Source organism: Vanacampus margaritifer, chromosome 1 (assembly GCF_051991255.1).
Source record: "Vanacampus margaritifer isolate UIUO_Vmar chromosome 1, RoL_Vmar_1.0, whole genome shotgun sequence".
Taxonomy (NCBI): domain Eukaryota; kingdom Metazoa; phylum Chordata; class Actinopteri; order Syngnathiformes; family Syngnathidae; genus Vanacampus; species Vanacampus margaritifer.
Window position 1 is genome coordinate 47971994 of NC_135432.1, and position 27738 is coordinate 47999731.

Consider the following 27738-nt stretch of genomic DNA (forward strand, 5'->3'; position numbering starts at 1 on the left):
TTCGCCATGGGCCCAAAGAAAGACAACAGTGCCAGTGGCAGCAAAGAAAAACATAAAGTGCTACGAACCACAGTGGAATTAGGAAGAGATTATCACACAGTTGGAACTACCGTGACTACTTCTGTAAATACTGGCACGAGGAGCCCCCCCAGCTGTTCAACAACGTGCCTGACGTTAAACCGCTTAGTAGTCTAACAATATGCCCAATGTAAAATGCACAAACTCAGCATTGAACTAAAGCTACCATTTATGATCCACTGATGCCATCACATCACAACAGGTAAGGTAAGGTATTTTTTATTGTTTAAGTACTGTACTGTACTATAAATGTAAAAAAAATATATCAATAGAAATTAAAATAGGAATTTTCAGTTTTTGGAGCTTGGGAACGGATTAATTGCATTTATATTATTTCCTATGGGAAAAAAATGTTTCAGAGGTTGAAAAATTAGGACTTTGAACACTTTGCAAGAGCGAATTATGTTCAAAATCCGAGGTATCGCTGTATTAGGTTCTGTTTTGCTTCTAGTAAAAGTCTGTAAAGGATAAAAAAAATTACATAACTGTGCAAACTACTTTTTGGTACAGCAGTGGTGCTATTGTAGATGAATGATTAGGTTCTACAATTGCCATCTTGCATCAACCATAGGGGAACACAGAATGTTACATAAATAAGACTGATTGCAGAATGTGATGATTAAATGCTACTTGCATGCAGCCAAAAGCATTAAATAGACCAAAGGCCAACAGATGCATACAATTAACAGTGTTAAAAGCACTAAATGAGACAGTTCAGCTGATTACACACATAATTGCTGTCATTCACGAGAAAACCTTTTAGTTCGGTTTAGTGCCCTAGTAAAAGACTACTGCCACTGTTGTGCAATATGCAAAAAAAAAGTTGTCACTTCCTCCTGAGTGAGAACTGAAAATCTTTGTACAGTATAATGTGACTGTGGCTGTATTAAATAAAGTAAAAGTGATTTCATTTTGAGTGTGTGTGACCTAAACGTGCTTTGCATTTGCTGGCAACCAGCCTGCACTCTCTCTCGCCCAAAGTCACCTGGGAAAGGCTATGACCCAGATAACGACATCTGGGGCAGAACATGGTTGAATGGATGGATATTGTGTCACTGGTGTTGTAAGCTGCTGCAATGGCTGTCATAATGTGCACAAACTCATTTAAGATGACGATACCAATGACACTGGTTGAAAGTTTCATGTAAAAAAAACAACTAAAAGCTGTTATCTCAATATACTATAAATTAGGGGTGTCAAGCGATTAATTGTTTTAATCGTAATTAATCGCATGACTTCAATAGTTAACTCACGATGAATTGCAAATTTTAAATCTGTTCTTAATGTACAATAAAATGTACAATATATTTTTCTAAGTTTCATACTCTTGTTAACATAAAAGTGGGAAAAATTTGTAACTATAAACTATAGTAAACTGTAAAAATAATAATAATAATAATAATAATAGAAATATGGCTGCATCTTTTAGTCATTGATACAGTAATTTCATTATAATTCATAAAATTGAGTTAAAATTAAAAATATGTACTTTACTGTAAAAAACGAGTGGGATTGATTTGTGTTGAGGTCATTTTCTGCCACTAGATGGCATAATTGCATTTGTAAGACATTGGTGACAGCTCAGTCCATTTTTCTTTTCATATTAAGAAGTATTTAATCTTTAACATGAAGTAACTTGTGACATTCTTCACATTTTTTAAATTGTAAAAGACAACTTGACCCCAGTCTTCACAAATATTTGCATTTTCATTAAATTTATTACTGGTAAATTTTGACGTGGATATGTTTACTGCGTTGCGTCTGGAATTCCCCCAGTAAAGTCTTTCCAAGTCAGGCGTGGTATCGACTACTATAAATACAAAATTTCAATTGTCCTGTTATTTATCTAAACTGCAAAGACCTGAAGACACAGTCTGGCAGGGAACATCACGAAAATATTTACTATTGCAATACAACGCAATACTTTGCAATATAATGCAATGCTCTTGCGTTATATTGCAATACTATTGTGTTGTATTGCAATAACTATTGCATTATAATGCAATAATTTGCGATATAATGCAAAACGATTGCATTTTAACGCAATTATTTATTTATTTTTAAATATTGCGAAATAACGCAAATTATTTGCAAGGGAAGGAGAGATTCTACTTCCGGATCATTAGCAATTTTGTTCATCAACTGTTACCATTTTGTACATACCTTATCCCATTGAATGTGAAGTATATCCTTGCCTCGAACATCTCTAAGTAGTATAAATCTCTCCAAACCATCATCAATTCTCCTGCCAGCGCCGCAATAGACATAAGTCAATGACCCGGAAGTAGAAGTCTTTCATTCTCCTCCAAAAATAACATTGTGTTATTTGGCAATACACACATTATATATATTTTTTAATTATTATTACATATATTCACTAAAAAATAATTAACAAAGCAATCGTGGTGTTGATGATAGCCAAGCCTGTTGCTAACGACCCGGAATAAGTGGAATCTCTCCTTCTCTTGCAAATAATTGCATTAAAATTGCAATTGTAAAATATTGTTATAATGCAATAGTTATTGCTATATAACGCAATAGGATTGTGTTATATTGCAATCGTAAATATTTTCGTCATGTCCCCTGCCGAACTCTGTAGAAACAGCATTATGTTGCGGTGAGGAAAGTACAATTTAATTGTTTCCTGCTGCTCACTTGTATTTGTAAAAACTATCTATTGGTCGCCCTTCAGACATGAAGCAGCCTTCGGAAAAATAAGCAAACATGCAGAGGTAAAAAGCAAACCAACACACTCTTTTCTTTCTCCTTCAATTAAGGTTGACTTAATTGCTAATTTAATCTTCCCCCGAGAAGCCATTAGAGAAGAAAAAGTGAGCACAGACATGTAAACACATTAAACATCAAATATTATTAAGAACATTATTGTGCTTATTATGTGCTCTCAAACACTCACAGAGCAAGCGCTGCTTTTCATAAAGTCGAAAAAGGAAAGATTTTGAAAAAGCTGTACCTTTGCTTTTAGCTAGAAGACCAGGTGGAGGTGAAGAGAGAACAGAGGAGTCCACAACCATAGCCAAGACACAGACAGGGAGAAGTAAAATAGACTTAGTCATTCATCACATACAGTATATCATTGTCTATAGTGTTTCTGAACACCTATCATTAAGGTAGCATTCTTATGAGCAGTTAGTAATTTAGTTTTTTGTTAATTTATTGAAAAGCAGCAGCAAAATATTCAAAAGTACACATTAAATTCTGTAGAGTAAATTTGACTCTATCTAGAGTCAAATTGACTCTACAAGAACATATATGGACATGTAGCACCATTAACAATATAGTTTGTCTCAAAGCACTTGGCAATACAGTATGAATTTAGCACCCATTCACAATTTAGAATGTTCAATCAACCTGATTTTGGAATGTAGAGGGAAGCCAATTTACCTGGAGAAAAAACTACACAGGGATGGAGCCCAGATTTGAACCTAAGACCTCTCAGCTGTGAGGTGAATGTGTTAACCAGCCGGCCACTATACTGCCTGCTGATAAACTAAAATAACAATTTGAAAAAATAATAATTTGGAGATTCCTGCTTTTTATTGGACAACAATATGTGGGCTTATTCTGTTACAGGGCTTTTGTTTGTGCCCATATTATATAATCTGCTCATGAGAACATGCTTCATTAGTATCAAATGATATATGGTGTCATCATCAGTATTACAATTGCACATCAAAAAACACTTCAAACATGCAACCACATCAACCAACTACATATTAGAACATAAGGGGGGGGGGGGTGTAGATGTTTATTAATCTGAAGATTAAATATATTCTTTTTTATAGTGTATTCAATTAAATTTAGGTTGAATAGGAATCAAAGTCATTGTATTGTTTTTGTTTACATTTTACACATGGCCCAGCTTCACTGGAATTCGGTTTTATCCTTTGTACTTACTACTGTATGTAATTGTAGCTTGAAGAACAACCATCTCATCTAGTTAACTAAGCGTAACGTAAAGAATGTAACAAAGTGCTCCTTTGCTGCCTTGAAAGGCAAAAACTGATTGACTGCAATTTTGTAGGAGAGTGTATTAAATTACTAAGTACTTACTGAGTGCTTACTAATTATTAGGTACTTATGTTCCAGTGTCTACAGAAAAATTTGCCCACACCAGTATAACATGCAACGTGTTATGGTAGTGGAAGCAAATACTATACATGACAGGTAAAGGGTAAAGAGAGTCATACCTTGTTCAGCAATCATGTGTGCAAGGCCTTGAAAAGGTAACAGAGAGAGGAGAGAAAAGAAAAACAGCGAAAGAGGACACTTGAGCACATTTTCAATACACTTTGGTATTGTGATGACACATGGTTTTCCAGAGAGGGAAAGCATGACATCAGGACATGCTGACAGGTAACACAAAGCTTCCAGTTTCTTGTTCATAAGAAACATCTGATGGTTCAGAGTAACATAAACCTCCCGATTCCTCATTTTTACTAACCTGCAGTTAAACTGTATGGAATATTCTCTTTTCTAATTGCAGTATTTTATTGTATTCTGCAGTAAAACCTGGAGTTGCCAACATAAATAGTAAAAACAAAGACACCACTTCAGGAAAAGGTTCTACAAATATGGTTCCAAACGGGTTATCAATACATTGTTAACAATTTATGAATAATGAATGAAAAATGATATTTAAGACATAAGATGAGGGTTTCTGCAGCTAAGGAAGATAGGAGTGGAAGGAGGCAGGCAATTATCTTGAGTTGGAAAATAGCTGTTTTTGTGAGGTCTTTGACGTGGAAAATAGCTGTTTTTGTGAGGTCTTTGACGTGCCAATCGAAGCAGAGGGTCTGCAGAAATTGTGTGTTAAGGCTGTGAGGCTGAATGAAAAACTGTGGAATGATTTGGAATGATATTAAATGGCATGGAATGCTGCACAATGACTTGGAAAGGGCTGAATCGTTGAAAGGTTTGAATCTGTGAATAAATGTAGAAATTAGAGCAGAAAAACCGGAAGAAGAGTAAGGTGTCAAAAATCAAGCGGGGAATGAACCTAATAATCATCACTGAAGTGAAATGAATGACTTAAAAGTTTTGAATGTCACTTTGAAATTATGTAAACATGTAGAAGCAGTAGGTAGGAAACAAAGAATACAAGAAAGGAGCGAGGAAATGAGCAAGCAATGGATAAAGGTGAGAGGAATTGAGTAAGAAATGATGTAACGAGCGTAGAATAGAGTATCAATGGATTAAGGAGCAAGGAATCGAATAAGCAATGGAGTAATGAGCGTGAAATCGAGTAAGCAATGGAGTAAGGGTCACTTCCTGTTGAAAACAGGCCAGTTCTGGTTCACTTCCTGTTGAAATCAGGTTACTTCCTGTTGATATCAGACCACTTCTTGGTCACTTCCTGTTGATTTTAGACTACTTCTGGGTTATTTCCTGTTGAAATCAGGTCACTTCCTGTTGAGATTGATTCACTTCCTGTTGAAATCGAGTCACTTCCTGTTAAAATTGGGCCACTTCCTGTTGATATTAGGCCACTTCATAGGAAGGTAAAACTCTGAGTGAATGGTGAGTGCCTTTGGTCCAATGATGGTATATGGTTTGTCATAGCTGCATTATAAATTGCTTTGCCAGATGCCAAGGAGAACCAATGGTCGCTGAGACTACAGTAGTGTATTATCCGACTAAATGGGGACGTGTAGAGGATGAAGACGAGAGGGCCAAGCGCTGAACCTTCTAGGACACCTTGGAAAAGGGGGATGAATTCATATGTGTAAATGAGATGATGATCTGAACCAGTTGAAGACAGGTGATGTTGAATGTAGTTTGGAGTCAGGAGAAAAAGACGTTGTGGTTGATTCGATCAAGGCAGTGCTGAGATCAAAGAGGACTAGGATATTGAGGTTATTAGTGTCATAAGACTCCTGATTGAAAAGTTACATACATTTCATTAGCAGGGAGGTACCAGGAGTTTAAAGAGAAATTTGTTTCTTCGCCCACCCGGGCAATATCTCCTTCAAGCTAGGCTCCTTTACCAGAGGCCTGGGAGCTTGAAGGTTCTGCGCAGCTGTTCCCAGTATTGTGCTCTTCTGCATGGAGGTGTTGGATGTTGTTCCTGGTATCTGCTGGAGCCATCCACCCAGCTTGGGGGTTACAATCCCCAGGGCCCCGATCTCTACTGGCACCAGAGTTGCCTTTACCCTCCATATTTTCTCTAGTTCTTCCTTCAGTCCTTGGTATTTCTCCAGCTTTCCGTGTTTATTTTCCAGATGTTGCAATCATTCGGAATTGCTACATCCATCACGACTGCTGTCTTCTCAAGTGTATCCACTACCACTATGACAGGTTTGTTGGCTTTCACCAGTTTGTCAGTCTGGATCTGGAAGTCCCACAGGATCTTGGGCTGGTTGTTCTCAACCAATTTCAGAGGTGTCTGCCATCTTGATTCTGCGACCTCTAGTCCATTTTTATACAGATGTTCATGTACACTAGACCTAAAACCTGGCTCTGCCGCTCCATATATGCCTTACCCGCCAGCATATTTCACCCTGCTGTGATACGCTCTGGGGCTTATTTGCCTACATTTGGGGTCGTGTCTGATGTAGTAGACCCCAGCGTGGATTGATCTTGTGTTTAGGGCCTGTTCTTGTGCTGCCATGATTAGTGCCTTCGTGCTGGCAGTTCATCTGGCTCTTTCTCTAAGCAGTTCTTTCCCTGGGGGTCATCATCTTCATGCATTCTTTGAGGCCTGTTGTTTCCTGCTGGATTGTGCGCATGAGGCCGACTAGTCCGCGGCACCCCACTTTCCGCTTTGTGTTTAGCCTCAGGATGCTGGTGTGGAACCCTCTGTGCATTGTAATTTTTAACTGTCTTTAGTATCGTGACAGTATGTTTTTCCTCTGTATTTTGTCAGTCAGTTACTATTACCTAAAGATTCAAACTTCAAATTCATGCGGAAGCTAAATATCAGATTCAAGATGCAACAATTCCTCTCATAATCACCTAAATCATTCATTTTAATTCTTTTTTTTCTTCATTACAACTCACCTGGTGTTTTGCTGCTGACCTCTGAAACAAAAGACAGAGAGACAAGCAAACAAAGGAAGAGTTAGACACACTCGTATGACTTGCATGTTGACTGTCATGCAAATAATAACACTCATCATGGTCCATACAAATGGCCGGCAGTGAGCACAGTCATGTGTATGTTGTGTACCATGCAACAAAGACCTTGAAGTGAGCAGTTAAATCACAACTCAATATTATTAGACTGTTAACAACAGAGGTGGCAAATCCAGGTCCAGAAAGTAAAAACCCTGCCACAGTTTGGCTTTGCTAGATAGCTAGCTCCCTAGCTACCTCCCATAGTGCTTGTTTACTTTTAGGGAGCTAGCTAGCGTCAGGGGCTAAAAATCAACTGTGGCAGGGTTTTTACTTTCTGGACCTTGATTTGCCACCTCTGGATAACAATTAGGGTGAAAATATCATGAGTTAAAATGTTTGATTTTATTTTTAAGACCCTGCAATCACATACATAAACTTTTCCTGTTATGTCCTCTGTCTTTTCAGTGCAGATAAAATGACCTCATGAATCTGAGTTTATGACAATTCCGCTGATGATTAAGTGGAAAGTAAAAACAAAATAAAGGACAAAACATTGTCGTTTAAGCGTTAGACTGATCGCAAAATATAAATAATTTTGCAGTAAATACATGCTCTCAAGTTTATGAATGCCAAACACAAAAAAAAGTCAAATAACTTAGTTTCAAGAAAATCAAGCAGCTTCGGTATAATACGAAGGGTAATTATTTAAAATGCATTTAATTTCCTTGGCTGGGACTAATTGGGTATGTGTGACTTTTAATATGAACATAAGCAGACGGAATTCAATCAGATATGCATTAACTATTAATTCATTTTAAAATTAGTTAAACTATTGGTGTGTGGGGGGGGGGATCTCTGTTTTAGCTGCTCGTGTAAGGAGTTTCAGTGCTTTTGTAATTTTATAATGTACAGAAATATCTGGGAACCGCTCTTGACCTTAGACTGGTGAGAAAGTTCATCTGTCAGCAGGACAACACAGGACAACTATGTATATGTCTTTGAGCGGCCCAGCCAAAATCCAGATTTTAATCCAATTTGGACATCTCCAGATAATATAAAAATAGCTGAGCCGACATTTCCTATCCAACCTGATGGAGCTTGAGAGGTTCTGCAAAGAGGAAAGAGCAAAACTGCCCCAAAAAAACATTGACACAAATCAACAGATTTCTGAGCAAAGGCTGTGAATATTTACAAGTACATGTGTATTGATAGTTTTTTATTTGTGGAGTGTTGTATGAAGAAATTTGCGTGGGAAAAGGCTGTAACCAAACATATTGTGGAAACAATGAAGCAATATTTCTATTCCGGATGCACTGTATGGCTAAGTTGCAATTAATTGTGTGGTCAAAGGTCACAATTATTTCACATGCTAAAGTTTTAGCATAATGTTGTTGTTTTTTGCACAAAAAGTAACAATATGTGTTTTGTACATTATATTTTTTGTATGAATACTTTTTGGCAATGAATCCTATACCGTTAAGCTCTTTTATGCCTATAAAGCCTAACGTATCATATTAAATAAAGACATTTTGAGCCCTGCATTTCATGTGTATAATACTTTTTCCCCATTAAAACCCTGACGTATATGATCTGAGACGTGCATTGCACAGATAATCCATTAGAGGGCAGTATCACACAGCTGATGGCTTTTCCAGCGACCTTGCAAGATCGCACCAATTGAGAAAGGAGAGACACCTATACTTATTAACATTGGGAAATGTTCTTTCTGATTTTTGGAAATGCTAATATGTTTTATATGTCTGTTTAATATTATATATTTGACAGTTATAAAATTTAAAGCATTGTAACTGGATGTACAACACAAATCAAAAGTCATATATGGAAATTGACTTTCAAAAAAATATTTTTTGTTTGTTTGTTCAAAAGGACCGATAAATACTCTATTCACAAAGAATCTGAATTTTCTCTCATATATTTCATGGTTCAGGCTTTATAGGGTTAAGAACCTTTCAAACGGTGCCATATTTAAAAGGAACATGCTTTTGCAGGATGAGCTGCAAACCTGAGCATTTGGGTCGATAGAAAAATTTGCCAAATCTCTGCCAACGCCAAACAGTTTAAAGTTCTGCTCTATTGAGTCTTGTTTGGTGTTTGGTGAAGTGGATGATTGAAGTTTGAAGAAACACTTTGTTTTTTCACACACATCTGCACTTATCCTAAGTTTCCTTTAGTGCAGTTCGAAATAATTAATGTGATTAGAGTCAAACAGAAAATGGCAAGCAAGTTTTGCAATATTCCTCTGTTTTATTTATTTTTTCCCCCTGACGTATCATGATAAATCAAACTGAGACTTTCAGTCATTATACGGTCAGTAAAACATTGGCACAATAACAAATCTAATGTTTTGCGCAGTACTCTATTATACTCTCTCCGTCTGCATTGGGTAATGTTGACAGTGCTGTTAAATGTTTCTGTTACTCTGAATAACCTAATCTGGAGTTTTATCACTGGCTTTCTCTTCCATCATCAATTTTACTTATCCAGCTCAGCACTTCTGCTAATTTCCTGTTCTTTCTGACTTCATTAATTAATCATTGATTAAGGACTACCAGAGCTCATCTTGTTCACACTGGTCTTAATCGGATATTGCTATAGCAGCTAGATTGCCCAGCAGAGCTGCATACACAGCACTTACTCACATGTAATCCAACCAAAACAAATTTGTAAATTACTTGTTTTAAAAGAAACAACTTGACTTCATCATTTAATCTAATCTCATTTAATTAGATTATCAACTGAGAGCATTTCTAGAACTCAACACTATGATCAAATGTACCTTAAAAGCAAACTGAGTACTGGACCTGGCATTTTATAGAGGTTTGCTGTTAACAACGTTCTTTCAAAAAAAATTCTAAATCAAGACTACTCTACCCCCAAACGCACCATCAAATATCTGGGCATTAATATCTTGTCAGAACCTACTTTGTCAATCTATCTGAATCATTTCTGAAAACAACCTTTATCGACTTGAAATGCTGGTATAGTCTCCCCATCTCACTTCTGGAACAAATAGGGCTGTTTGCAAACATTTTAAGTGCAAGAGACATGAAAGAAAAATCACCCTAAAAATATTTTATAGAAAGAGTAAATGTACAGATAAAATTATTCAATGATTGCTTTGGTAAATAAGCGATGAAACGGCCTCGTAAAAATGAGATATTTTCGTGAATTTTGCAACACGCCATGACAGCTCATCATGATGCTGATTAGACACCATGATTAGTCCACAGGTGTGCCTTAGAGTGCTCACAATAAAAGGCCACTCTGAAAGGTGCAGTTTTGTTTTTTTCGGTGGGGTTGGGTGGTCTGGGGACTCTGTAAAACAGTCAGTACTGACTGTTTTCGAGTGCCACATACAATGCCGTCCTTTTAACCATCCCAAAGTGACGCAATGATTTTGCCCCAACAAGCAATAAAAAACACAGTGCCCGGTGACTTCAGAGGCAGCTCCACTAGCTTTTACAACTGAATGGAATAGTGATAAAGGAGTTTTTACCCAACGACTTATTAGACCACTGTCATTTTGCATTTTAAAAGAATGACACAATTTCTGGTTTGGGCATGTCCCCAAGCTGGAGCATAAATAATTGTGTTTGCCACCAACTTTGGCTGGTGCAGTCCGTACCAAGCCTTGTTGCGTGCACTGATGAAAGCTACTCAGATGAGAGGGGAAATGTCTTCTAAGACAAACGGAGCATTCCATTGGCAATCAATTCAAAGCCCTAAGAATGAAATGGCCTGGATGAATGACAATATCCACAAGAATAAATCATTGTCAATTACCGGCAAAGCAGTTTGTTGCTACATCTCCAAATGCAAGTTAAAAGTCTAGCATGTAAAGCAAATGACGTATCAACAACAGCGAGAAAAGCCACTCTGCTCTGGACCCTAGCTAATTCTGAGATGGACTGATGCAAAGTGAAAATGTGTGCTGTGGTCTGAGGAGTCCACATTTAATTTTTTGGTGGATGGGGAATTATGTATGTCATGCACCCCGGGGCAAAGAAGAAAAAGACCATCCGGATTGTTTGAACATTAAACATCTTGTCTTTGCAGTGCCTTCAATTGAATATAAGTTGATAAGGATTTGCAAATTAGTCTATACTTTTTTTTATTTATGTTTTACACACCGTCTCAACTTCATTGGAATTGGGGTTTGTACAAGTACAGCTTAAGTATAGATATCCTTTCACAACAAGATTAAGGTCAGTTTTGTATTATTGTGGCTTGTAAATGTATAATACAGGGGTGTCAAACATACAGTCCAGGGTCTAATTAGGCCCACAAGACAATTTTGTAAAGTAAAAATAAAAATTGTAATGTCGGACCAATTAATCAGCCGGCCACAATCAAAACATATAAATTTAAATTTCTCAAGCACTCCTCAGATGAGCAATGCAACTTGTACACAGAATCGTCCTGGATATCATTATTTTACACACAATTTAAAGTTACGGTTTGTTTAAAAAAAAAATGTAACCATAGACTGACATAAATATGTTAAATATGACACAAATTCAATAACTGGTACTACAAATGCATATGACAAGGATTAACATCCTCATAATTTAATTAACTGCTCCACGCAATGCATTCTGGGAACAATATATATGCAAAACAGATAGATTTAACACGTCCGTAACTCATAGGCAAAGTGTTGCCGCGTTACATTTGCATTTGTGTTATTTTTTGGAACAATCTGATTATAGTTGAGCTCTGTAATTTAGGGCTGGCCCACAAATAGAGAATATCTGCGTATAATTTACGGCAATTATTTTTAAGTTATATACTATTATTTTACCGATCTGGCCCACATAGTAATATATTTTCCTCCATGCGGCCCCTGAACTAATATGAGTTTGACACCCCTGGTATATTATAATTGCAGTGTAAAGATACCCATGGTGGAAGTGGACTCCAGGAAGAACAGCTGATGAAGAAAAGTAAATGGAATGAAAACTGCACCGCATAAAACTGACGGAGACAAATATGGCAAAAAAAATGAATTGTCTGCACTGAAAGACATCGTAAAGAGAGGAACTGAGTCAAAATGATTTTAGAATAAATTCTGGAAAATTTTCATTTAAAAAGATTTATCTTGTTGCTGATGATTCATTTTAGAAATTAGTTTATTGCTTATTGTGAGTTTATTGTTGGCCCATTGAATGTGAATAAAAATAGTCTTTAAAAATAAATAAATAAAACAGATTATTAGATCAATTTTAAATGCACAAAGGCCTCTCAAGATATTGGGTTCCACATGCACAACCAGTCCCAGCAATATGAACCCTAAAACAATTATTATTATTATTATTATTATTATTATTATTCATAATAATAACTTAGATCGATACAGCACCTTTCAATGGTCTAGAGTTGAACCTTTAATATCCAATACAAATACAATGGCTGTATCAAAGGTTTTGCCTTAAAAGTTGACAGAGGTTTTAATACAATTCCAAATTATTATGCAAACAATGTTTTTCTGTGATTATTATCTATATGCAAATTTGAACTCCACATAATTTCCAAGTCATCAACTGTTAGAGAATAATTTGAATGTTTTAAACAAATTTTCCAATGATAGTATTTTCCTCCAGAAATAAAAATGTATTTTCATTTTGTTTTTTTAGAGAATTAAAAATTGTCATTTGTTGAATTTGCAGCAATCGGAAATAAATAAGAGGTCCTATGTTAAAATGTAACTTGACCTGCTAATGTTTTGGATTTAAATAGCTTTTCATTTCAGCAAATACAAACTCCTAATGCTACAAAGTCAACAAATGACTATTTCAGTTCTTTGCGATCTCTAAAATATCTTGATAGACTGCTGTTCATAATAATTTAGAAAACTGCATTTTAACAAAAGCTACATTTTTCTTTTTGGAGAGAAAATCCTGTATCATTGGAAGGTTTGTTTTAAAACACAAATTATTCTCTAACAATTGATGACTTGAAAATTGTGCTATTTATATAGACTATTTAAAAAAATCTGAGAAAACCAACATTTGTGTAATAATTTGAAGGTGATATATTTGTGTTATTGTGTGTTATAGCAGTTGTTCTGCTGAATATTTCATAAAGCTCCTGTGTTATATGGTGCAAGTGGTCGTCATATTGTGGCTGGTCAGTGTAAACAAGGAAGAGTGTTTTGTGTTTAGAAGGTGAGGTTGTTAAAGAAACTGAGGGGGGCTTTTCAGCAGTGCACCACTGCAATTCCCAGCACAAAAGAATGTGATATAAAACACCTGACATCTTGTGATTGGATAATGAAAAGGGGCCCGGGGAGCTCCATTCTCTCAAGAGGCACCCTTATCAGCGACTGCAGAACCAATGTCATTAGAATGTGTTGTACTGGCTAGCAGTATTTAGATTAGTGTTCAGATTTTGCAGCTTGGTCACACACACATACACAAATACATACAGTACATAGGTGAGAGCCTAGCAAGCCCTCAAAGTCAAACCACCCTAGAACCTGCAACACTTTGTACAATAGCTCAAACAATCCTTTGGATAGTGAAATATAGAAAAAATTTATGACATTTTACATTTCAAGGTCACGATGATAATTGTTTCATAATGTGCCATTACAAATATACATATAGTGGAAAGGACAGAATGTTCTTGTGGATTATTTGGATTTGATTTCAGCTGTCTTGCCTATTTGTTATGAAATGATCAACAATAGAGATCCTGATGTTGACGTCATGCGTCCCAAAATGAAATGGCCGTTAGCGCAACCATTTTGGCATGATAGAAAACGCATCTGCCGCTTTGAGTAAATGGCAAACGCCACACTTGAACAATGATTGACAGCTGTTGTGGACCAGCTGCCACGAGAAGAAGTAAAAAAAAAAAAGGATTGAGTATGCTCCAGGCTACCAAAAGAGGAACCAATGCGTAGCCAATGTTGCACTTTGTACATGGTGGCTAAATCAGCAGATGCTAACAGTTACCACACACAAAATGTGGGGGAAATCATTTGTTTCATTTGTTTGTGCTGCTACGGTTTGATAGATATTACACCGTTGAATTTAATAACGGACCAACACCATAAAGAAGACTATTAACGGTAAAAATGACGGCGGCCGCGGCCGATTTAGCAGCTGCTAAGTTGCTAACGTACAAAAATAAAACTGCCAAGACTTGCGTGAAAGTGCAAACTTCGATGGCATTTTGAGCACACATAAAGGTGAAATAGAGGAGGTAATTCGTTGGTAGCGCCGTCAAGTTGGGAAAAAAAAAACTCCTGACATTTCATCGGCAATCCAACATGTCCACCTCGCGCATCTATATCATGTCCTTTTCATCAAAGTGACTGTCAATGCTCTTGGGTGGAAAGTTGACGGATAAACGCTAGTTTTCGAACTCCACGCCATTGTAGCCCATTAACGCTGCAACAATAACTTCCTGCCGCAGGGGGTGTGTTCAGAGAAAGTCACATGACGTCAGGATCTCTATGGAGCACCCAAAAGGCCTACGGCAGAACCACTCAATTTGGTAGGAGCACTATAAGGTTGGGACTCAAACCATTAAAAAGGCAATGAATCAATCAGAGATTTGGCAAGATGCCTAATCTCATCTCCCATTTTTAATTCTTCAGCAGACATGTATGCTTTGTGGAAATTGTTTGGGGAATTCTATTTTCTGTTACCAGCTGTACCAAAAAGGAACAAAATGACACGTTTAATGGGGAAGAATGTCAGTAGTGTACTGTATGTTGCTGGCATTTGAGGACAGCGTAGTAGTAGTAGCAAATGTAGTAATAGCAGTGGTAGATGTACTTGTGGTCAGGGGCCGACTGGCCATCAGGACTTTAGGGAGTTTCCCAAATGGCTGTTCCATTTTTCTTGTTGGTCACCCCCCATGCCCCCATTAACGAATATATCCCGGGCCGAATTGTGTTCCCAGTCCGTCCCTGCTTGTTGTCATCATCTAAATCACAGATCTCAAGCTCAGGAGTCCTGCATTTCTAGTGGTGCAACGGATCTTAAAAGTCATGGTTCGGATCGGATCACGGATTTGAGTCACGGATCGTATCGTTTTTCGGTTCAGCAAAAAAATAAAATAAGGAAGATAAATAGTACTTTGTCTTCATTTATTTAGTAAAGCGCTTTTTCCAATAAATTAAAATTAAAATTTATTCAAATTGTCTAATATAGCCTTGTAGGATTTAGTGTCTTCTTTTATTTTGTAAAACAACTTTTTCCCATAAAAAAAAAATCAATTCAGTATGTCTAATACAGCAATTTTGGATTTAGTAACACAACTTTTAAGTGCAATATATAATATAAGGCAGACAACTTTTTTTTTCACATGGTTCATATATAAAATAACAAGTTATTAATGGCTTAAAGTTAAGTTTCTATAATTTAAACAGCTAAGTTCGACATTGTGAGTTGAATGTTTTTCTTTTTTAATGGGCAGAAGTGTTTTATAAAACAAATGAAGACAAAGTTCTATTTATCCTTTTTTAATGATTAAAAGACCTCAACGTGCAATTTAAGGGAGATGGATTAAAAAAGGGTTGTATTTTGGCGCTTAAGTCATATTCCACTAACGCAATTTCAAGCAGAATTCCATATTTACACCAGTGGGGCTGCATAGAACATATTTTGTCCCAAAAAATTGTGGGGGGTTGACTTCCTCTACCTCATTCACTCGCAGCCATTTTCACGAAAGCAACCCCCTTTGCTTCCGGCTGTTTTACTGGATTTTGATTGATTTTGCAAGGCCCACAGAATATTGTGTTCTATTGCTATAAAAACGTGGAACCCACCAAAAGAAAGATTAGAGTCTCTTCTTTCATCAGGAAAAAAAATTAAAACATTTCTATCTGTTTCCGTTTTGCAGCAATTAGCATTAGAATATAGCCACGTTTCATCATGCTTTAAGGGATCTCTTCAGGTCAGAGGCTGCATCAAAGCCTTCTGTATGCTCTAGTATAAAAAAAAACACATTAAAATCATAAAAATATGTTTTTGGGACCATGGCAATATTCAAAATACACCATTTTTATACATTTTTGGGAGCAAATGAGTTAACATGGTGAATGAAAAACTACCAAAAAAGAAATGTTTCTTACCTTCTGTGCAGAAGCGACCCTTGTATTCTGTTTTGGAGCAATCGCAGACAGGTAGTCCGTCCATCACTGTGCATGTGCCGCCATTCTCACATGGGTTCACAGTGCACCACCCTTCAGACTCCAGGGGCACTTTAAGACTCCCCAGGAACAGAGGTTGCGACTTTCCATATTTCAGGTCTGTAATTGTGCCCTTAAAGGGCTGCATGTTTCGCACGGTGGGCAGTGTGAGCGCACCACTGCGGATATCCTGAGGCACTCCACCCAGGAACAGGTCACTCACGATTTTCATGAATTGGCGTTGAGGCCGCACTTCATCCGCTTTGGCCTGTCCATCCAGTGCTAGAACCGTGCGCAAGTTATACCTGCTTAGAGTGGCAAAGTGCCAATTGTTGTCGTCCACCCTTCTGTCGGACACGACAGTTGTTTCAGCGCAGTCGATGCTGAAACGAAGCTGAAGTCGGCCCTCAACCACAGACAGCTGCAGAAAGTCACAGTAGCCTCCATCGTCAAAGTACAGCAGCAGCGCCTCTGAGAATTCTGTCTTGAACTGGAAGCTGAGGTCACCACGGATGCTGGCATCCCAGCGGAGGTAACGAGCCCACTGACCTGGTGTGCCTAAAAATTGCAGGCCTGCACATGTGCTGAGGAACATCTGCAGCTTGATAGAAAAACTTAGGAGATCCATACTTGCAAAAAAATATAGTAATCCAGCAGGATGTTTGATTGGAATTCAGTCTGGTTAGACTAATTTGTATTTGATATACAGTATTCAAATAAATATTGTATCACTATTAAAAAAAAATGTATCTAAAGGGTCAAGGGCAGTAACAGGATAACAGTCGTTGCGGTTAACAGTCTTGAGGCCAATCACATCAGGAAATTGTTGAGTAGCTGGCAGGCATTGGTCTTTGCGTTCCTCCTGAGAGTCCACAGAGGGAGCAGAGGTATTGTTTAGATTGTTGTTGTTGTTTTTACACTTTTGTGCACATGCTTTCAAGATTCATGGTGCAAGGTTCTATTGCAAACAACTCCTCTGGTTATAATGCTTAGCAGAAGTTTCTCCTTCATGTTTCACACGGGGAAATTAAGCAGATTTGGGATCTGCTTGTCTCTCTTTGCTCCATTACTGTAAAAAAAACAGAGAAAAAGTGGAGGTCACAGAGAATCAATCAGCAACATCATCACAGTGAGATGAACAACTCATTCACTCCCAGCCATTTTCACTGAAGCAAACCCCTTTGCTCCCGACTGTTTTACTGGATTTTGACTGATTTTGCAAGGCCCACAGAATATCGTGTTTTATTGCTATAAAACATGGAACCTACCAAAAGAAAGATTAGAGTGTTATTTCATCAGGAAAAAAAGTATATTTTTATCTGTTTCTGTTTTGCATTACAATTAGCAATAGAATATAGCTAAGTTTCATCATCGGAACAGAAAGAAAATAAAACTGAGTTAACTAAGTTTCAAAAAAAATATATATATATATATATATTTTTTTTTTTTAATAAAAAAGCTTTAAAGAATTGAAATTAATCTCCAGAGTTAATGCTTTAATTTTGACGGCCCGAATATTCTAAATAAACAAACACTATCTATTTTCTTCTGCTACCGTGCTCAAGAAGTGATGACCAAAATTCAGCCATTTTGTCCAGCACTTCCCAAGTCTAAGGATTCCCAGGTCTGCTGGGAGACATAGGGCTCATCTCAAGTCTCTTCATCTTCTTCATTTTAATCAAAGTTCCTAGCTCCTTGCTTCTCAAAATATTGAAAACGACCCAGAAGTTGTTCTTCCATTGTTCATATTAAGGAGTGTCCACTCTCAATTATCTTAAATGTGCATTAAGGTGTGAGGATCAAGCATTGAGGAGGTTCCACGGGCTAGTTTAAATCGAGGGACGTCTGTCAAAGTCTTGTAGCTACTCGCTAGGGACGTATGAAAACGGGCATGCACCAGCTACATTGTAAACGACACAGGACTTGAAATTAAATAGTTAAACCATATTTTTGCTACGTACAGTATCTGTTCCATTTGGAGCAGTCCTTGGTACCAAAATAGGATTACAATTGCTCTTGGTTATTACACCGAACCAACTACCTGTTAGTAGGTTTTGGTGTAATTATGCTGCTATTTCTCAGGAAATAAGGAAATAAAAACATATTTATGTTTCTACACAGATGCTTCTACATGGTGGCAGAGGAAACTCATTGCAGCCGCTTGTATCCACAATATTGTTCTTTCAGCCCCGACACATAGCGTGTCACCATATGTGAGGGTGGGAATGTAGATTGACCGGTTGATCGATAGCTTCATGTTTTGCTTTAGCTCCTACTTCGTCCTTAATTTGATCATGTACTGAAGTCTTCTATGTATTGAAGTCTTTTAAATTGATTTAATTTCAACATGTACGTGTCACGTTTTGGTTTTGTATGGGTTAGGGTTTTGTTTATTTTGGTGTGTTTGTTGTGTCTTTCTGTGATTGGTGTTTGTCTTGTGTTTCTGAGTGTTTCCCCTGTCTCGTTATGTCTGATTACGTCCATCTGTGTGCCTGTTCCCTTCCCAGTGTGTTTGACCAATCGGTGCCCTCGTCCTATTGTGTTCCCCAGGTGTGTCTCATTAGTGTTGGTGTATTTAGTCTGTTGTGTTTGTTCAGTTGATGTGGGATCATTGGCGAAGTCCTGTGTGGTTGGCGAAGTCCTGTGTGGTTGGCGAAGTCCTGTGTGGTTGGCGAAGTCCTGTGTGGTTGGCGAAGTCCTGTGTGGTTGGCGAAGTCCTGTGTGGGAGTCTATGTTTCCCGTCCAGTCCCGTCGCGTCAAGTTAAGCTAAGCTAAGCCTCGTCACAGTTAAATCGTCTTTGTTTCAGTCTAGTTGTCTACGTCTCAGTCTAGTCGTTTTCTTCCCAGTCTAGTCGTCCTCGTCACAGTTAAGCTCTCCATGTCCTGACTAAGCACTCCTACGTTCCGGCTAAGCTCTCCACATTCCAGCTAAATTCTCCACGTTCCGGCTAAATTCTCCACATCCAGCCAAACTTTCCAAGTTCTGCCAAGTCAGCCCCGGTCAAGCCAGTCCCGTCACGGCTACCAGCCTCCTCTCGCCCGGTCCCGTCATGGCTACCAGCCTCCTCTCCTCTCCCGTCCCCACTTGTTCCAATAAAATTTCTCCTTTTGTTCACAATTCCTATCTCCCTGATGTGTCTCCTCGCCTTTGGGTCCACTCTTTCCTACGCGCACCTTTACATGACAGTATGTCGGTTGCACATGATTAAAATGTGGTACACTGACTGTAAATAAAATGTCAGTTTATCAGTCTGTAACTGCCTGTCGGAGCTTCTATTGGCTAAAATTAGCTACTAGCGCTAACTATAGCTAGTAGCGATTAAGCGCTAGAAGCTAACATGCTAACGTTACCGAGCTGTTTTCTATGATAAAGAATAAGAAATTCTTGTTTTAAGCTTTAAAGCGAAGCAAGATGTCTGTGGTTGGGGGTTGCCAGTTGCATGAAGCAGATAACTGCCTGCTATTTGTGTGTATACATGACCTTGCCTAAGGAGAACTATAGGCAGACACTTGTTTGAGCAACCATTTTTATTATTTATATGGTATTTGAACGGTTGCATTTGAACATTACAGCACAAACATTGGAGGTGGGTGCAACTACTTTCATTGATGTTGATCGATTGGTTGACATTATAGAATACACAAGGAAGCTTCCTATATGCGCTTGCTGGACTTTGATTTAAAATGGGTCTGAACACCAATGGAAGCAGGTTTACCTCCGTCGATCTGGGACAGTACAGAAGGTCCTAGTCTGTGTATTTTTTTCAAGACTTCGCATCATAAAGCACTTGCCGAAAATGTGGAAGTACTCGCCAAAAAGTGGTCAATGAGTCAATTGCAGACCATCGTGACAACGTAAGTGCCCACCTTTGCATCTTTCCCTGTTCAATATCTAAAAGCAAACCCAAGCTTCAACATCTGAGACATTAAACAGCAAAAATCCATCATTATCATTCTCTTTAAGACCGCTGTTATCAAAACTGAGCAGAGACACTCTCTTGTGCCATCAGGTTGAATCTTTACAAACTGCGCCACTTATCCATTTCTCTAGGGTAAGAATTATCAGCCAATCGTCTATTTCTGATATCACGGAAACACAAAGAATCATCTGAAAATTGGAAATATAGTTTAAGCAAATCTTAAACAAAATCAAATGTATTATATATTTTATTATGACTTCTAATGTACCAATCAAGTGCAACAAAAATTTTGTTAAAGTGGAAAGAGATGTTTTCTGACAGATGAACAGTCAGATAATGATCAGTTACATTTCTCTGCCTGTTACTGTTTTCAAGGTGTACTGTAATTTGAAAAAGTCAGTTTCAAAACCACAAAAAAAATTCTAAGGACCCTTTAAACATTTTCCTGGACAGGTAGTACTAACTTAATGGCAGAGTTCTGCTTCTACAATAGCAACATAAGCCAGATTTATATGGGCTGGATACTCTGTCACGATTCTACACTAACACAGTTAAGTCATGATTACAGTAAATATCAGGGTGAATAAAATGTGATAAATATAGAAGAATATAATGAATACCAATTAAGTATGGTGCTAACTGAGTGGGCCTACTTGTGTCACATGACCACCTGTTCTTACACCACTTTGCTAATGCGTGCTATTTATAACCTGAAAACATGTCGGCATGGTCGTAAACTGATGACCCACTGTAATTTTTGTGTCCTGCAAACAAACCATTATGGCGGGTCACATTATTACATTTATTTTTACTTTTTCTTTTATTTGAACTTAATATGGTTTACATATATATATATATATATATGAATGTAACAAATATTCTACATGTTAAAAAATATTCTGTGTTCAATGAAAAAAAAAGTTGCTGTTGTAACCTACATAAACATTTTAAAATGTTTTAGAGCTATAATTGCCAATAGACCAATAGTTTGCCCTGTTGTCAGAATATAATGCCTAATTCCATGAACGTATTTATGCAGGATTGATAATCTTCTTCCTCATCTTCCAAGAATCCAACAATCAGACATGTGAAACAGTTCCACACGATGTCTCACTGCCGCTCTCTTTCTAGGAAAGTAAAATACTGAAAACCACTCTGCCATCTGTCTCATCCATTCTGCCTAAAAGCTTTTCAAGACTGGCACAAAATATATTTTTTATGTGTCACTTATTGATGCGGCAGGGCGGCTGTTGAGTAGGTCGCAAATTCCAATTCCTGACTGGTTTTGACTGTCCGCTGTCAAGTGTCCATGGCCAAGACACTGAACCCCTATGTTGGCCTCAGGTTGGCATTGTAAACGAGAAGCTATTCTCAATTTACCTACTTGACCCTATAAAGCCAAACGTATCATATTAAAATCCTGACGTATATGATCTGACACATGCATTGCATGGATAATCCATTAGAGGGGAGTATCACCTAGCTGATGAATTTTCCAGCGACCTTGAAAGATTGAGAAAGGAGACACATCTATTTTTATTAACAGTGGGAAATGCTTTTTCTGATTTTGGGAAACACTAATATCTTTGATATGTCTGTTTATTATTATATTATATATTATATATATATATATATATATATTATATTATATTATATATATATATATATATATACAACTGTTATAAATGTACGGATTTAAAGCATTGTAACTGGATGTATCAAACATGACACAAATCCAAAGTCATACATGGAAGTTGATTCTCAATTTTTTTTTTCAAAAGGACTAATAAATAACTATTTACAAAAAATAATAATAATAATTCTGTCATACATTTCATGGTTCAGGCTTTAGGGTTAAACAAATAATTAAATGATCTGCTTCTCTATATCAGCAGTGTTTTAACATGCATTTCTTTGTTCTTGTATATTTTCTGTTACCACACCGTGTCAAATAAACAAATATGCTAATTTTTCTACAGTTGCGGCTTGAGGCACTGATGTTTATAAAGACTTGGCTGGAGAGCTGGGAGATGACTTGCTAACGCATGACTACTTTAACACACACGCACGTAGGCTGCATTTGCACTAAGTGCTCCAGCAATTTAGCAGTGCACTCAAAGAACATTGTTAGAATCACCACCGAGATGTCACTTGAGACACTTCATCAGATTTTACATCACACCATGCACTCACACTTTTATGAAATGTTTTGCTCATCTTAAAACCAAGAACATACAGAAGGAATGCAGTCTTTTTTCAGAATCACTTTGAGGTTTCTTCAATGTACAGTATATGTTATACGTGTGTGAGTGGGTGGGGGTCGAGGGGGCTGTTACACGTGTATGTGCTTGCCTTTTGTAGCAGTATGGGGACCGTCGGGGGTTAAAAGGCTAAACGGCATGGATCATTGTTCTCAGTGAAAGGATCTTTTGACCGGCACCACAGGGACGAGTCGACGTACACACGCTGACAAAAGGCAGCAGCACTCCGGATCCTATTAACAAGCACAAGCATTGTGGAGGAATGGGTGTGTGTGTGTGTGTGTGTGTGTGTGTGTGTGTGTGTGTGTGTGTGTGCGTGTGTGTGTGTGCGTGTGTGTGTGTGTGTGTGTGTGTGTGTGTGTGTGTGTGTGTGTGCGTGTGTGTGTGTTTGCCTTTGTGTATTATGAGGACATTTCACCTGAATACATGCCGTGCTGCGAGGACATTTTGAATTATGAGGACACAGCCCATGTCCTCATAATTATTTCAATGCAGAAGTGCTTCTAGGGCTGTAGAAGGCTTAAATCCAAAGTTTTAGCCAATGTCCTTGTAAAGCATAATTACGTGAATTTGTGTATTTTTGTGTATTTGATGGCGCCCCCTGTAGGAAGGTCCTTGTAATGCACCACTTCATGAATAATTCACACCAGTGTATATTTCACAGCATTTGATTGGCTGACCATCACCTGTCCTCACAATTACGCACGTCTCCATAATTCAGTTTTTTCTCAAAATGCTGTGTATTGTGAATGTTTGTCTGTAGACACAGAGCCTTTTTTTTTTTTTTTTGCAGCCACCATTTCCTAAGTAAATAATTAAATAATGAAATACCCTACGATATTTAATTATATATTTCAGTATTTAATTATTTCAGTGGTTGTTTATTTAAAAATGTACAATGGTTAACAGCAGAGACAGAGAAACTGTCAGTGCCGTACATTAATTCATCATTTAACATCCCACCCTGCCTTTACAGTATAACATCTTTCTGTACACCAGCGGCCAAATGTTTTGAGAATGACATTGATTTTCTAAGAATCTGCAGTGCTGACTTATTATTGTTTTTTTATGATGGCAATTTGCATGTACATGTACTCCAGAATGTTATAGTGATTAGATGAATTGCAAAGTCCCTATTTGCCATGAAAATTAAAGTAATTTCCTTTAGTGACCTTACAAACTTTAAGTGAAGAAGGCTTCAGGGCACCCAAGAAAATCCAGCAAAAGCCAGGACTATCTCCCAAAGTTGATTCAGCTGCAGGGATAAGGACATCACCACCAGTGTAGAGCTTGCTCAGGAATGGCAGTAAGCAGGTATGAGTCCATCTACACTCATGGTGAGGGAGTAAGACTTTTGGAGGATGGCCTGGTGTGACCAGTGAAAAAGGGATTCCATAAACACAGACCAAAATAAGGAAAAAAGAGTTACAGTTATTTTCTCTGATTAACCCCCTTTCCAACTGTTTGGGGCATCCGGAAAAATGCTTGTCTGGAGAAGAAAAGATGAGCGCTACCATCAGTCCTGCTTCATGCCAACAGTAAAGCATCATGTGACCATTCATTTGCAGGGTTGCTTCTAAGCCAAGTTACTGGGCTCGCTCACAATTTTGCCAAAAAACACATGCGTCCATTACTAAAGTATAGTACCAAAACATCCTCGGACAGCAACTGTGTGACAGCAGCAAGGTTATTTTATTTACTAAAGCAAAAAAACATTTTCGTTAATGAAAAAAAAAAAAATAACTTTTTAAAAAAGCAAACTGAAATCACATTAAACGATTACAAAATTATCTATAATTCTAGCAATAATATCCTTTGTTTTCGTCTGTGGTAATTAATTTAGTATATGAGCCTTTCGGGTTAATTTTAAATGTGATCTATTTTTTTTTTTTAATTGACACTGTAAATCATAGAACAATAGCCACTCTTATCAACAAAGTTCATAATCCAACACTGAACCAATTTGTTGATTTAAATGTGATTTATTATATTGCCCGGAGTACGGAAGTGACGTCATCTAGCAGCCCCGATAGAGAACCGCCCCCGGCTCTAATTACTTCACGAGACGTGATGGCAGTGTAGCTGTGCTAATGAGGTAGGTTTGAAGCTCGAATTTTTCCTCCAGAAACTTGTTTATTTTAATGTTGGTCGCTTGTGTACATTGCTGAAAATGATTTATAATGCAAGTCCAGTGTAAGTGCAGCTAAGCTAACGTTAGCATACCTAACCATCTGTTGATTATGATGGTTGCAGCTAATTATTTAGAATTGCTACGCTTTTGTTAGCGACGGTTAGCTCAGTTAGCATAGCAGAGCTAACCGTCTGTTGAGTAAGATAAATGCTAATTGAAATTTTTAAGAGGAAAGCAATAACAGGCTGGTTTGATAGGCTGGTTTGTGATGTGAAAATATACAATGGTTTAGTATTACCAGTACAGTATAAATGAAGTATTGGTAAATTGCTGCATTTGTGTTTACTTAAATTTGTTCTTTAAATAGAAATATTTCAGTAAAGTCTGTTAGTGTTCATTACATTTAATTTATGCAAATATTTAGCAGAGCTGTGCTATCCACTATTTTATTTTCGTTGGCACATTTACTGCACACTGCACAGGATATTATGGTCCACAGAAAGTCAACTTCAAAACATCTGCACCAAGTTACCTATCAAACTGATTGAAACTCATTTTTTTCTATAGCTTTAGATCATTATCTTCAGTGAGATATGTCAGTCATGAGGCCACAGAGGGCAAAAGTTAAACCCAAAGAAGAGGTAGCATATTTTTCATCCTTAGGTAAAGACAAGGATGGCTTCACCATAAAATATATTAATTCATTCAAAGGTGAGTATTGGTAAAAGATTCTTTAGTATGGGCCTAGTTTTCATTACTGTTATAATGAAATATTTCTGTTGTATCCCTTTTTCTTTGTAAGGTCGAGGAGTGTTCAGTTCCTGCTCCTTTCAGAAGGGAGTCTTTCCTACTGAATATCGAGGAGAAGTTATAAGCAAACAGGAACGTGAAAACAGGCTGAGAGTGTATCATGATGCCCAGAAGGTTTTCATGTTTGAATTTCACTACAATGGAAAAACACTATGGTATGTTTATATGGTGTGTTGTCACACTTAATTTTGTTTTTTTTGGGGGTGGGGGGGTTATCGTGCAAGGTTTGACAAAACATAAAAGATTAATTATAACTCAAAAGCAAAAGTACATTCTTTTCTCAATATAATTTTTTTTGTTTTTATTTCATTTTTTTACAATATTGTGACTTATTTTTTTATTTTACTTTTACAGTTATCGTGAGTATCGCTAACCTCACAATATCATGTTGATTATCATATCGTGATTGCTTATCATGACATTTGGATATTGTTTCATACATGTGACATACTAGAATTACTGGTCGCACATTCATGATTACATGAAATTACAGTATAGCAGTCTAGTCTTAGTAAGAATTTAATTGTATTGGTATTTTTCTATTCATCTACCCCAGGTTTCCACTGAAGCACAACCTGATGAAGACACCGCTATCACAGACTGCGCCAAAGTTGACCAGGTGACTAGATTTCTTTTTGAATGTTGTTGAAATCAGTTTTCAGAAGCAAGACATTAGTGGAGGGTGGAGATACTAGGGCTGCACAATATGTGGAAAATATCTTGGCGCACGAATGGCTCATGCAATATGTGCATTGCAAAGACGTGCAACAAATGGATATTGGATTGTTTGTATACTTTAGTCTGAGGCTAAGCGATATGGCCAAAAAATTAAATAAAAAGTCTTTTAAACCAACCATCCAGCATTCTGCCACCACTTGTGCAAAATTTCAACTCACAATAACATCTGGATGTAACAGAACATTATAACAGTTTTTAATAATCCAGAAGACAAAATACATTTCACGATTTAGCAAATTTTCAACTATTCAATTTGAATTTAATTTATTCAATTAATTTGATTTATTGCCAGGCCCTACTTGAGTCTGATTTTGACCAATCAGAGACAACCTTAATTGCGCATCGCCATACAAGAGAATTGTATCGAGGAGCATTACTAACAAAAAAAACCTTATTTGGATAAAACTAGATCAAAATGAGCATGATTATTTTTCCGCATGTACGTGCATTTCTTTAATTAGATTATGAAGATATATATATTCGGTCCATGTTTAATGTCAAAATAATCTCCATCACTGTATAAAACACCCATGTCGCATGTTTTGTCAATACTGTGCAGCCCTCGCAAGATACACAGTCCTCACAATGTCGTAGTTGTGAATAACTGACACTCTGAGGACAGTGTATTTATACACTGTGAGTTTAAAATACGTTTTGAGGGCTTGGAGTTACACATACAGTCCTCACAATTCATACTCTGGTCAGGTATGGACACTCTGAGGACTGTGTATTTTCTTATTTTTGTGTCATTGTGAAAAATAGACGTCACCAATTTACACAAACCTGTAGTGCAGACAGATTTATTTATTTATTTTTGTAATGGCAAATAAAATGAGTTTGCATTCACATTACTTTAACCTATTCATTGTTCTGTATGTACTGTAACTGTGTAAATGCACAGGTACAGTCAGTCGTGTTACTAAGAATTTAATTTTATATGTATTTTTCTCTTTGTGTACCAGGTTTCAACTGACGCACAACCTGAAGACATACAGTAGCTGTCACAGACCAAGTTGACCAGGTGACTAGATTTCTTTTTGAATGTTGATGTTGAAATACGTTTTTCAGAAGCAAGACGTTGCACAATATATAAAAAAAAGATCTTGTCGCACGAATGGCTCATGCAATATGTCTGTTGCAAAGACATGCAACAAATGAATATTGTATTGTATACTTTAGTCTGACTTTGACCAATCAGAGACTGCCTTAATTGCGCATCGCCATACAAGAGAACCGTATCGAGGGGCATTACTAAAAAAAACGAACTTATTTGTATAAGACTAGATCACAATAAGCATGATTATTTTTCCGCATTAACGTGTATTTCTTTCTTTGGATTATAAAGATCTCTCTATCTTTATCTTTATGTCTATATATCTATCTATATATCTGTCTCTCTGTCTATATATATATATGTATATTTGTGTGTATATATATATATATATATATATATATATATATATATATATATATATATATATACTGTGTATATGTGTATATATATATATACTGTGTATATGTGTATATATATATACTGTGTATATGTGTATATATATATACTGT

General features: G+C 37.1%; 2 protein-coding genes across 14 annotated transcripts in view; one reads left to right on the forward strand and one right to left on the reverse strand.

Moving 5' to 3' along the window:
* nrxn3a (neurexin 3a) overlaps positions 1 to 27738 on the reverse strand; it is a 170112-nt gene that overhangs the window by 130716 nt on the left and 11658 nt on the right. For all 9 annotated transcript variants that reach the window (XR_013294023.1, XR_013294014.1, XR_013294017.1 and 6 more), the window contains exons 2-5: positions 16259 to 17384; positions 7096 to 7116; positions 4287 to 4313; positions 3050 to 3061 (exon numbers count right to left, since the gene is read on the reverse strand). Coding sequence is in view for 5 of the 9 variants with exons in the window: in XM_077564961.1 (XP_077421087.1) it covers positions 3050 to 3061; positions 4287 to 4313; positions 7096 to 7116; positions 16259 to 16943 (745 nt within the window). In the remaining 4 variants the exon portion in view is untranslated. The remainder of the gene's footprint in view (positions 1 to 3049; positions 3062 to 4286; positions 4314 to 7095; positions 7117 to 16258; positions 17385 to 27738) is intronic.
* LOC144050818 (N-lysine methyltransferase KMT5A-A-like) overlaps positions 22860 to 27738 on the forward strand; it is an 11370-nt gene continuing 6491 nt past the window's right edge. For 3 of the 5 annotated variants that reach the window (XM_077564550.1, XM_077564467.1, XM_077564630.1), the window contains exons 1-4: positions 22860 to 25338; positions 25430 to 25592; positions 25994 to 26056; positions 27138 to 27196. In XM_077564550.1, coding sequence (XP_077420676.1) covers positions 25221 to 25338; positions 25430 to 25592; positions 25994 to 26056; positions 27138 to 27192 — 399 coding nt within the window. In that variant the 5' untranslated portion in view covers positions 22860 to 25220 and the 3' untranslated portion in view covers positions 27193 to 27196. The remainder of the gene's footprint in view (positions 25339 to 25429; positions 25593 to 25993; positions 26057 to 27137; positions 27197 to 27738) is intronic. The other 2 variants (XM_077564710.1, XM_077564792.1) reach the window with 2 other exon arrangements.